Source organism: Monomorium pharaonis, chromosome 4, assembly GCF_013373865.1.
Source record: "Monomorium pharaonis isolate MP-MQ-018 chromosome 4, ASM1337386v2, whole genome shotgun sequence".
NCBI classification, from domain to species: domain Eukaryota; kingdom Metazoa; phylum Arthropoda; class Insecta; order Hymenoptera; family Formicidae; genus Monomorium; species Monomorium pharaonis.
This window is the reverse complement of record NC_050470.1, coordinates 13,573,721-13,586,671: the sequence shown is the minus strand read 5'-3', so window position 1 is coordinate 13,586,671 and position 12,951 is coordinate 13,573,721. Positions and strand designations below refer to the sequence as shown.

The 12,951-nt window shown below is 37.2% G+C and overlaps 2 protein-coding genes across 6 annotated transcripts in view; both read left to right on the top strand.

Annotated features, from left to right (window-relative positions):
* LOC118645412 overlaps window positions 1–12,951 on the top strand; it is a 392,632-nt gene that overhangs the window by 244,773 nt on the left and 134,908 nt on the right. The gene's annotated exons all lie outside the window — the stretch shown is intronic.
* Window positions 1–12,951, top strand: part of LOC105831394 (protein MON2 homolog) — an 82,358-nt gene that overhangs the window by 21,063 nt on the left and 48,344 nt on the right. For 3 of the 5 annotated variants that reach the window (XM_036286352.1, XM_036286351.1, XM_036286353.1), the window contains 2 exons: window positions 11,531–11,662; window positions 11,766–11,948. The exons of 1 other annotated variant lie outside the window; for it this stretch is intronic. In XM_036286352.1, the coding sequence (XP_036142245.1) occupies window positions 11,531–11,662; window positions 11,766–11,948 (315 nt within the window). The remainder of the gene's footprint in view (window positions 1–11,530; window positions 11,663–11,765; window positions 11,949–12,951) is intronic. One more of the 5 variants, XM_036286354.1, reaches the window with a different exon arrangement.

The following is a 12,951-nucleotide window of genomic DNA, read 5'->3' as shown; positions in this document are numbered from 1 at the left end:
CAACGCGGAGCAAAACGGCCTTCTCTTGCGAACGGGTGCTCTTTCCGCTATCGCCAGAGGCTACGATCTTCAGAGGGTGCGTTCCACGCACGCGACGCTTCGATACGCGAAATCTAGCCTTCGCGAGCCCTCGACGGCCCGTCACGCTTAGGAGTCGATCGCTCGTTTGAACACTAATTAATACGTCCACGCGTACTGCACTACATCAAAGAGCTCGACTCCAGAACGCGGACGCGGTTCGCCGACTCGCGAGTGGCTTTACAATCTCACAAACATGTCACGGGCAACCTGACTTCCAGATCCCTCCGGATTTTTGCGAAGGTCCTCGCTCGACACGGGATGCTCGTCCTTCTCTCGCCACGACAGATCTCAGAGGACGGCCGGGTTACCGAAACATTAGTTACAACGGCTGGTGCAGAAGAGAGCGATCGAGACGCGAGGTGTTCGATTGCGGGAGCGTCCGAAATGGCTACGTTCGAAATGGCCACGCGTAAATTTGACCACGTTCGAAACGGCCACGTCCGAAACAGCCACATCCGAAATAGCCACGGGAAATATTGCACGGAGTTCAATTTGCCCACGTTTGAAACTGTAATGTTCGAAACGGCCACGTTCGGAACGGCCACGTTCGGAACGGCCACGTTCGGAACGGCCACGTTCAAAATGACCACGTATGTTTTATTTGAGCATGCGCAGCGGTCATACCCTCATGCTTCTTGGCCACAAGCGCATGCTCTGTCTATCACAAGCAATGCAAAAAATGCGCGTTAACTCATGTACATTGCAGACAATGTGAAGTTCACGTGTGTTTGCAGAATTCAAAAACAATGTACATGGATTAGTGACTTTGACGGGGTGCGAGAGGGGGGCCGAAGGCCCCTCTTGCACCTTCTGAATGTGTGTATGTGCGTTGTGCGTGCATGTGTGCGTGCAAATCATTCTTTGCACCACATGGGTTTGCGACTTTTTACGCAAAACCAAATGCTTGTTAAAATACGTACGTAGATATTTGATATTTATGCATTATTTGCATGGCTTGTGCTAGACAGAGCATGCGCTTGTAGCCAAGAAGCATGAGGATATGACTGCTGCGCATGCTCAAGTAAAACATTTGTGGCCATTTCGAACGTGGCCGTTCCGAACGTGGTCGTTTCGAACATGGCCATTTTGAACGCAGGCATTCCGAACGTGGCCATTTTGGACGTGGCCGTTTCGAACGTGGGCAAATTGAACTCCGTGCAATATTTCTCGTGGCCATTTCAAATGTGGGCAAATTATATCCATTTTTTGATTGCAAATTGATGGTGTCCCCACGCAGGGGGTGCACTACTTGGCTGCGCGTGGCGTCAGCCAATAAGGGGTACATATTACGCACTTCGCGACAGCCCGCTATCAACGACGTACGCGATCCAATTTCGCGAGGCGTCCTTCGATTGCGGGGCCCCTGATCCTTCTCCCTTGCTGGCGGTCTTCCGGTTCATCTAGTTTCTCCGGGGTCGATACGGGAGGGTCGTTATAGCTGGAGGGTTCTTCGCCGCTGCTGGCCTTGTTGGTTTTTCTGCTGTGACGCCTTGTCGAGTTTTCTGCCGCTTTTTCTGCGACTTTCGCCGGGGTCTCAAGTCGCCGCAATACTTTTCTCATATCTCGGCCCTGTCCTCGATTTTCCTTCGCCAAGGTTGAATTCCTGCGCGATGTTCTTCGGTTTTCGATAAGCGAAGCGTCCGATACGCAAAATACAAGAAAAAATATAATTAGTAATTGCAAAAAATATCGCTAATGTGGCCCGCCGAGAATCACGATACGCTTTCCGCACCTCTCGGCCGCTCTCTCGAGGGCGAGTTCGGGCCTTGTGACGGCGGAGGGACACTGCGGAGGGACGCCGCAGCGAAACTGCAACGTCACAGTCCCCCATAACGAAGGAAACACCAAAGAAGCGAATTTACTGGCACAGGCTCATGAACTTGCGATGTTTCCTGAAATTCTTATTTGAATTTTCTATGAAAATTTTTTACTCTTGAAAAGGTCCTAAACTAAGGTCGCAACGTTGTGCTATTTAAATGTGCTTCCTGAATTGAGAAATAATAAATTGACTAGTTTGTTGATTACAAAGGCACACAAAAAAAGTGGTTGATCCGGCGAACTAGACTAGTCAATCCTTATGTATTTTGACCCGCTGAATTCGAATTCAGAATTGCTAAATTGGCTTATTTTTTCTTAACCTCAAAAAAAAAAAAAACACCTTGTAAAAGCAGTTTGGGTCACAAATGTATAATCCGGAGCGTGCAGGTTTGCGTAATCACATTACTCGGGGAAAATTCAATACGTATTACAAGTCTGAATTTCTGTGAATGAATAGCGTAGAAAATTCACTTCCTTTTTCTATTATATTTAACTCTTTTATTCTCGAAAGTTTTGTGCAATGGTTTTTTCTTACGGTTTTTTCCTTTCACAGAGACATTTTTTTTGAGCGTCCAGCAGAAATCAGTCATTATGTTCACATCTCACTTGCCTTGATATCGATGCTCCATCTCCTTGATGTCCCGATGAAATCTTTCTCCCTGTTCTTCATTATAATCATCTAGATTTTCTGGGAAGTAGTCGATATGAGAGTCTAAGAAATGCAACTTAAGATTCATTAAGCAACGTAGTTTTCTATAGTTCTCCATCATTTCCTCCACCCTTTCTCTGTAATCTTGATTTTTGTGGTTTTCTAAAAAATTTTCTGTGACACCTTTGAAACTCAGCCATGCCGCTCTTTCGCCTTTATTCATTTTGGTGACAAAATTGTCGTCTCTCAACATTTTACATATTTGAGGTCCATCGAAAATTTCTTCCCGCAATTTTGCATCAGAGACGTTGGAAAATTTTTCTTGTAAATACTGGTAGCATTCACCTTTTTTATTCAGAGCTTTTACCCATTGTTTTATGAGTCCCAATCTGATATGAAGAGGTGGAAAAAGAACTTTTGAAGGTTCAACTAACGGTTTATTTATAATGTTTTTAAACCCAGGTTGCAAAGACATTTTTGTCGGCCATTCTTTTCTTATGTAATGGTTTGTTCGATTTCTACTATCCCATTCACATAGGAAGCACGGATTTTTTGTGTAATCTGATTCTTGACGTAATAATATGGTGAGAATTTTCAGATCTCCACAAATTTGCCATCCATGTTCTGTGTATTTAATTTTTTCAAGAACTGTTTTCAGGTTTGTGTATTGTTCTTTTATCACTACCGAGTGCGCTACAGGAATGGAGGCATATACATTAATATTGTGCAGCAACACTGCTTTCAAGCTTCTTTTAGAAGAATCGATGAATAGTCTTCACTCATCAGACTTGTAATATCCAGGTTTCAGTTTGTTCATTAGTCCAAACCTTCGAGAATAAAAGAGTTATATATATTTCACAATTCAGCAATTCTGAATTTGGATTCAGCGGGTCAAAATACATAAGGATAGACTAGTCTGGTCCGCCGGACTAACATTAAAAAAAAATTTTTTTGAGGGTAGGAAAAAATGAGCCAATTCAGCAATTCCGACTTTGGATTTGGATTTAGCGGGTGAAAATACATAACGATAGACTAGTCTGGCCCGCCGGACCAACACTAAAAAAAATTTTTTTTTTGAAGTTAGGAAAAAATAAGCCAATTCAGCAATTCTGACCTTGGATTTGGATTTAGCGGGTCAAAATACATAAGAATTGACTAGTCTAATTTGCCGGACCAACCACTTTTTTTGTGTGCCTGTGTTATTAAAGTTTTAATTACTAAAATATTGAGTTACAGCTTTAACAATATTTGCACTATTGTCCGTTACAATTACTGTAATATTGTTTGTTTTTATTCTCTTCTTGTTACATATTTTTAAAAGCCTTACTTCAAAATGTCGATCTGTTAGTTCTGTTACACCAATTGTAATATATTTTATAGCATCTTTCCAAGCGTAATGATTAAATACAAAAGCTTCCCAAGCAAATAACTTTTTGTATTTAACGTATCAGTCCATACGTCCGCGGTAAGAGTAATATTCTTTATTAATGATAATCTCTCTTTGATTATTATAGATAACATCATGTATTTTAGAACTCAATATAAGTGTGTCGAGAGCCAAAGCTGGATGTTAGTTGCTTAAATTATTATTATGTACAAATCTTGGATAACAGACGGTTCGGCGCATTGTTTTTGGCCATCTTCAGTGTAAAATTAATTATAAATATAATACATAGTTTGTTAACCTGTCGTTAGAAGCAACCTTCCCGTGTATATACTGTTGTAGACGATATAAATTTGTTGACAGATGTTAATCTTCTCCATTACTCAGAAACTACATTCAGTTAAGAAATCGTATTAGGGTCAACAACTTATTATTAAAAGAATTAATAAATGTCGATAAATATCTTGTTATGGAATGTTAGAGGTTCCCATGCTTTGCAATGGATTCAGATTATAGTTTGTCGCGTGTGATATTCTGTATTGACAGCACGTAATGATTGGGATAATAAATAAATAAATAAATAGATGTGGATTTAAGATTAAGTTTGAATTTAAGTCAATAGGTAAAGAGAAAAGAAAAAAGAAAAAAGAAAGAGACAAACGAATAAAAGAAGCTAACGCAATCAAATGTAAAATTTGTTGTATAAGTTAATAGAAGTTATATTAAAAAGGAAGTACTTGAGTCAATAAATAGCTAAAATTGAACTAATTTTATGCGTGAACTGAGATAAAATAATGTAAATGTATATTAAATATGAATTAAAATTAAGATAATGTAAAAGGTTAAAATTTATTTAAATGTGTGCGGGGAGCATATAAAACCGTGAATAAATTAGAACTGACCTGTTGTATGGACGATTGGCAATTATTGAAACAAAGGATCACGCACGACATACTCCACATTATCATTGTATCATTAAACTACGAAGTGTCTGTTATAAGGTTCTGGTATAGACTGAGACATTGAGTTATTTATATATTCGGGAAGGAGTCAAGGATGGAGAGATAAATATTGTCAAATATTCGGTATCATTTTGAATATTGAGACCTTTCTTTTGTTTTTTTATATGGAGCATTTCTGATGTAAGCTTTTTGTTATAATTGAATTTTCTGTCTAAAATTTTTACTGAATCCCATTTAAATTCATGTTGAGTTTCGGTTCTATGCCCTGAAATGGGAGTTTTGCATGTTCTGTTAATTTCATTTTTATGTTCTTTTACTTTAGTGATTAGTTTGCGCTTTGTCCCACATAAGAAGAGTCACAATCATTGCAAGAAATTTCATAGACCACATCACAACATTCACATGAATTTAAAGGGTCTTTGCCTGTTTTAATATACCTGTTCAGCTTATTGTTAAGAATATATGCTAATTTGCATTCTTTGATGAATTTGAGAGGAAGGAATTTTTCTGAAATATTTTTAACATATGGTATTGTGAAGTAATGTGTTTTTTCGGAACTTTTTTCGTCACTATTTTGATTTACCTTGTGTTTAAGGAATTTAATTCTGTTGTTAATGACGTTAAATAGATATTTCAGTGGATATCCGTTTTCTAATAAGGTTTTTATTGCTGTTGTGATATTTTTTTGATAAAATTTGGGATGGAGAATAAGCGTATTATATTGTCAATCATCCCCATCACTACTCCCTTTTTGTGGGACAAAGGGTGATGGGAATAAAATCCATCATGTATTTTTCTTCTATAAGGATCGTTATAGTTTTTTATCTGCTATCTTGTACAATAGTACTATAGTATGCATCTAATTTCGAAAGCTCTCTTTTTTCATTTTTGTGAAAGGAAGATTGTCCTTTGCTATTATAAATAGTATGCTGTGTGATTCTACCTGCTTTTACACCATCATCTAAAAACAATTAAATAAGATGGAAATATAAAATATAAAAATCTAGCAAAAAGTATCATACATTTACTTAAAGTAAAAATATTTATTTTAATATATTTATATTTTCTAATTTTAATTATTTTTATTTAAAATACATTTTTTCTTATGTTAGGTTGCAAAACATTATACAAACATTTACTGTTAATAATGTCAAATTTATAAACAATTATATAATACTAAATTTAATAAAAATCTTTCAAATAATTTTGATAAATCTTTAAAGAATTTCAATTCACGTATCGCTGTGCCAATATTTGGTTGCACTAATCTTTTTTTTTTGATGTTTCGCATCCAAATTTACTTGAAGTAGGCATTGTCATTACTTGATAAGTGAACAGAATGTAGAGTTTGATGTATTCAGGATTGAGACGGTGCATGCGGATTATGTTACACTGCTGATTAGGTATATCTACATTTACGTCTGCCTCTAGGCTATTCTAAGAAAAATAGAAGGCATGTGACAAAATTGCTAAAATTTAAAATTACATTAATATTGTACAAATATAAATTTTACTTGATTTAATTCAATGTTTCCTATTTTCTTATTTTTATTTTATTATTTTCACGTAAAGCACGCTTTCTTTGCAGATGCTACTTTAAATTTGTTATATTTCCGCCAGTTTTGACGAATGTATGGCACATTTTACATTTTCTCTCAGTATCCATTCGTACGAAATATTCTACACAAAACTTGACTTTTTTAAGGACACTACATAAAAACATATATTTATAAAATGGCAATAAACACTGCGACAAGTTTTACTTCGGAAACCGCCAGGTTCGAAGGGAACTCGCCCAATTAATTGGTATCTACTATTAATACTAACTGGTAACGCTTTCTCAAACATATCGGTAACTCGCGAAAACGATATTTACAAAATATTATATATTTCGGGCGCCAAGCACGAAGTTCCGCGCCACACAATAATTCGGTAAGAAAGAAGCGTTATGAATGCCGGTAGTTCTTTACTCGAGGCGGTAAAGGGGCGTGGTTCTTAAACAAATCTTATGTGGAGATCTCGGATCGGGGCAGGTCGCGAAATAAAATTAGTACACACTATTTAAATAGGTAACAATGACGAAAACATATATTTGGAAATAATTAGAGTATCGGTTAACAGACGGAAACAATCATATTTTTGCCGGTATTCGGGATGCGATGAATTCATATAAAAGGCAGGTTCTATTTCTTTTTCTTACTATCAAGACGACAATTATCCCAGAGCAATGTATTACATAAAAACTACTGTAAAGGGTAGAAGGCCAACAATTCTTTTTGTAAACATTTCTAATTAATCTTTCTAATTAATCTACTCACGGTAACGGCAAACGCGATATGTTACAATTAAATTTGACTGTCGGGATTAAAGCAATCTGAGGGGGACGCACTAATTAATTAAATTTGGGGCCGGTCAGTACGACATCCCGTTCGGTACGAGACTCTACAGGGTGTTAATAAACCTTCGCATAATATTTATACCATTGTGTTGCCCACGAAAATCGAAGACGAAAAGCTCTCCAAATTTTTTCGATTCCATGCGTACAGTTCTTATAATTATTGTCGGAAAATAGTGAAATATTGCCAATGTACGCACGGCTATAACGGAAACACGAGCGCGGTGGGAAACAAGACGATCGTCGTCGCTCGCCGCGTTATAGCCGTGCGTACATTGGCAATATTTCACTATTTTCCGACAATAATTATAAGAACTGTACTCACGGAATCGAAAAAATTTAGAGAGCTTTTCGTCTTCGATTTTCGTGGGCAACACGATGGTATAAATATTATGCGAAGGTTTATTAACACCCTGTATTCTTTAACATTAATATCCAAAACCAAGCGCGACAACAACGGTAACGGACTTCAGAATTACCGGTAACTCAAAATGCGGTATTCTTAGTCCGAATCCGCACGAGAGCCGATCGCTTTACCCGAATCTTACGGAAATCCTTAGCGGCTGCCGAGTAATGGCCTTACAAAAAACGCTGGGTCACTAGGGTTGGTCTCGTTGGAGCAGCTCTTTTTCGGTACGTGACTCACCAAACAGTGCCTAATCCCGGTCCCACCACGGCCGGCCTGAGTCTCTGCGCAGGCGCGTGCGCGCTTTGATCTCCGGCGCTTAGATTGGCTTGCTTTGTGTAACCCTTGATCCTTGCAGCGCCGCTCTATTTTTCGGGATTTTTTTGGAACTATGGACTGTCAGTACTCTGGTGGCATAGGCGGAATCTTTTGTGCCCTGTCGCTTCGGCTGGTCCGGCTGGCCAGGCCGCGACCGAACCGATCTTTGCGGCGGGCGGGTGGCGATTGTACGGCCGTCTGCAGCCCGGTGGCGTGCTTTTGGCATTGTCCGCTGACTGTGTCCGTTTTGGCGGTATCGCTGCACCTTGGCGGGGTCGGTATCCCTCTCGCCAATGCGTGGCAACCCACGACGGGACCCAACGCGCGGCCCGGCAGGGAAACTTCTTGCGGGACGTCTCATCCTTTGTCGGGAAGCCGCGCCGGAACTTCCTTGACGGTCGCTCCACTCTAGTCTTCGATAACACGCAAATGGAGCTCTCACTCGACGCCTTATCTTCAATAAAAAGAACTAACAAAAAGATTGAAACCACGGTAACGCGAGAGTTTAAGGGTAATAGAGTCGCTTCTCCCTCGGCTCGACGAGGAGCAACTCCGGACCACTTTCCTCTGTCGGACTTACGCTTTTGTGACGAACGCGGCCAAACGCGTCACGTCACAACACATACCGTTTAAAGGGTAACACTAGTGTGACTTTCTCAAAACCATACGTGTTTTAACACTTTAAGGAATACATTTCTTCTAGCAATTATGTCGGATATATCTTGTATCTGTATGTTATAGATCATGCTGAAACCGAATCTGAGGTCAAAATTTAAAAATTCAAGATGGCGAATCCAATATGGCGGACGTCGAACAAAAAATTCAAAATTCGGGGATAAAAAAAATATAGCCATATTTTTTACAAAATTTCTAATAAAAAAGGTCTCTTTCGTTTAAAATTACATTTTCGTTAAAATGCATACATAGTTTTCGATTAAAAAATTCTCGGTATTATATTCTTGAAATCATTTCATTCGATGTTTTATATAATTATATTTTATATCATTTGCCATTTTGAATTTTACATTTTTTAGGTCATTTCTATAATCAGTTAACTCAAATACCATTAAGCACGAAATTCTACACAACTGACTTATAAATTAAGTGAATGAACCAATTTTGGGTGCACTTCCGAATAGGTCGGACCCCCGATTTATTTGAAACTTTGTATTCTTATGTATTTTGACTCGCTGATTACGAATATAATAGTGAAAATTGGCGCAAATTTGATTTTTATGGCGGAAACCATGAAAAAACCATAAAAATCATGGTTTTTCCATTTATTTCCGTAAATAATGAGAATTTTGAAAAATACTTGAAATAAAAGTTGTAGATCTCATTGAAATACACATTTTATGTCTTATTAATTTTTGCCGTAAAGACAATAGTTTTTGAGAAAAACGACGTTAAATGTTCAAAACCTTATATAACTCATCTAACACAATTCGAGTTTTATTAGTTAATTTTATTTGTTAATACTGGAAGAGTTAATACTGGACGTCCACTCTTGTATTGTACCACATGGGTTTGTGACTTTCTACGCGTAGCGAGGTCCACCCACACTTTCCCCTGCTTACAGAGCGAAACAACGTCCACGCTTAGCGAGGTCCACCCACACCCCCTCCCTGCTTACAGAGCGAAACAACGTCCACGTTTGTACTGTACCACATAGGTTTGCGACTTTTGGGAGGATTTGTAACCATCCCTACTCTGACTAACCTCCACTTTCAGCCATCTGAGGCCCCTACCCGGAGCGGGGGCGAAGCCCCCGCGGAGGGGGGGGACGACTACTTTCACCTAGTAACATTCCGCCACCTGTGGGTGAGAGTATAAAAATAAACTAGGAGTAGTCGGCCTCTTTCTCTTTTCAAGGCCATCTTTAGCTTTACGGCAAAAATTAATAGGACATAAAATGTGTATTTCGATGAGATCTACAACTTTTATTTCAAGTATTTTTCAAAATTCTCATTATTTACGGAAATAAATGGAAAAAACCATGGTTTTTATGGTTTTTTCATGGTTTCCGCCATGAAAATCAAATTTACGCCAATTTTCACTATCATATTCGTAATCAGCGATTCAAAATACATAAGAATATAAAGTTTCAAATAAATCGGGGGTCCGACCTATTCGGAAGTTTATCCCCAATTTTATATGCTGAAAATAGCATTTTTGCAATATATTTTGTTGAATACAAATACTAACAATATACTTTCTGCAACTTTAACTTAATCTTGGTGAAAATGGAAAATTGGAGCGTAAGTCGAATGTAAAGGGAGAATAATAGAAGCGTTAACAAATCTTCTACGAAGTGTAAATTGAAACAATAAAACGTAAAAGAAGTGTTAACGCTTTTTTTTACATTTTATTGTTTCAATTTACGCTTCGTAGAAGGTTTGTTAATGCTTCTATTATTCTCTCTTTACATTCGACTTACGCTCTTACTCTCCCTTTACATCCAACTTACGCTCCGATTTTACATTTTTACCAGGGAATATGACTTAGTTTGTTATCTCTAAAATCTAAAATTATGGTCTGGAAGATTATTTACATTTAAGAGGCTTCTAGAACGAATTTATTGTAAAAAAGAGCATTTTTCGTTATTGTTTGTTGGATAACAATGTAAAATGCATGATTGATGCAAAACTCGTATAGTAGTGCATAGTTCTAACATTAACAAGTATAGAACAGTTTATTTTACGATTATACGATGTAACAGACCTCAATTATATCGAAAAAAACGAAAAAAATGAGGTGGGAAGTATATTTCCCACCGCTTCTTAAAGAGTTAATGAATTTTGGGGGGAAAAATGAAATAAAATGTAACAAATTAAAGTTATAACTTATTTTTTCCATGTATCAAGGTACAAAGAAAAATTTTTTTGAAACAATTAAAAACAAAATGGCCGCTGTACGGAATGTTAAAATTGAAGCTTTTTTTTTACGTCTTGCAGCATAACTGCCGTAAAAATGCCTGGGACAAAAACATTCTTAAAGTAGATGATATTGGCTAGTGAAGTGCTTGAGATTATTAAAAAATATTAATTTTTAAAGAAATATCGACGTTTTGAAAACAAATTTTATTTTTTGCTACAAAAACGGCAGAAAAAAATTGAATTACAGAAAAACTGTTTAATGTATCCAAAAAAACTCAGGTACTTTACTAGATCATGGTATTGTGAAGCTACAGTTAAAATTTTAAGTCAATTGGATGAAAATTGTTCGCGTTCTACTGCAAGCCTATTTAAAAACATGGTTTTGAGAAAAACGCGTTTAAAGTTTTGAGTTACGATTTAGCTATGATAATTCAAATTTATCTCTAATCTGCTTGGCCCTTATAATTGTTTTTGTAGGTTATCCTAATACTTTTCATAAAGTTTAATGCCTTGGTATTAAATATTTTTTACCTAAAGGGGAGAGGGGGGAGAGAGAGAGAGAGAGAGAGAGGGAAAAGGAAGAGAGGGAGCGCATTGTTGTTTGAATTTATAGTAGATATTATTGTATGTATTTGTTACAGTCATGCGAAGAAGGAATTGTAAAGTTGAGAACAGCCTCGAACAATCCAGGAACCCCAATATATTATATTGTAAATCAAATACTTTATCCTCTGGTTCAAGGTTGCGAAAGTAAGGATATAAAAATCATCAAGGTATTAAAAGCTATATTTTATGTTTGCACATTATTTTTAATAAAAAAAGGATTATAATGTTTTTGTTTTACAATGTCTACACAAGTTTTTGATGGCTTTTCAGTTTTGTTTAAGCATGATGCAGAGGCTAATAACGCAGCAAGCGATTGATCAGAAAGGTGCTCGATATATTACGGATACTTTGTGGTTATTAATGGAATCAGGTACGGAGGAAGTTAAAGTTTTGCAGACTGTAACGCTATTGCTTACAAGTAATGCCGTGGTGCACGGAGATACCTTGGCAAGAGTAAGGATCCATTTACATATTACATGAATATCTGCCCAGATAACCAAGCGTCTAAGCAAATTTATACAAATCTGTGAGCACTTGTAATGTTGGTAACTTGCTTTACGTTTTAACGATTTTGAATATATTGACATTAAAACAACCTGTAGGCAACGTATATATTAGGTTGTTTCTTATTGGGGAAAATTGGAAAAACCTGAAATTTTTAGAAAATTTATTTTTTATTCTTGAAAATGATGGATTTTTATATACGAGGGTAGTCCCAGAAGTATCCGACTTAACAAAGAAAACACAAAAAATTTGGGAAAAGATATCTTTATTTCTTAACATAGCCTCCTTTTAGCTCGATACACTTTTCCCAGCAATGTTCAATAGCTTCGATATTCTGTTTATAGTATGAACCACCTTCGCCTTCTTTGGAGCCGATTATCTTCTCGCGGTTCATTATTTTGACTATTCCTTCGTCTCAGGTGTGAAGTGATGGATCCATGTTTTATTCATGGTCATAAATCGACGTCAAAACTCGGCTTTATTACTGTGAAACATCGCCAAACACTTGATTGAAACATCCTCATTACGCTGTTTTTGTTTTATTGTGAGCAAATGCACCCATCTTGCGCACAGCAAGATTCTCATTTCCAAATTTTCAGTCAATATGCGATGTATAACACTTTTTGAAATGCCTACGATGTCTGCTAGCTCATGCACTTTCAATCGACGATCATCTAATACCATTTATGGATATTCTTCACCATTTCTGGCGTGGTCACCTTATTTGGTCGATCACTGCGATGTTTGTCTTGACAGCTCGTACGGCCTTGTTTAAATTTTGCCACTCATATTTTATTGTTGTAAACGAAGGAGCAGACTCTCCCAGAGTAAAATTTAGCTTGGCTTTGATATTAGTTGGACTGAAACCTTTCAAATGAAAGTATTATATCACATAACTATTGTGCCCTCTTATTAAGAGACACAGTATTTGGGAATCGCTGCCGTAACTCCT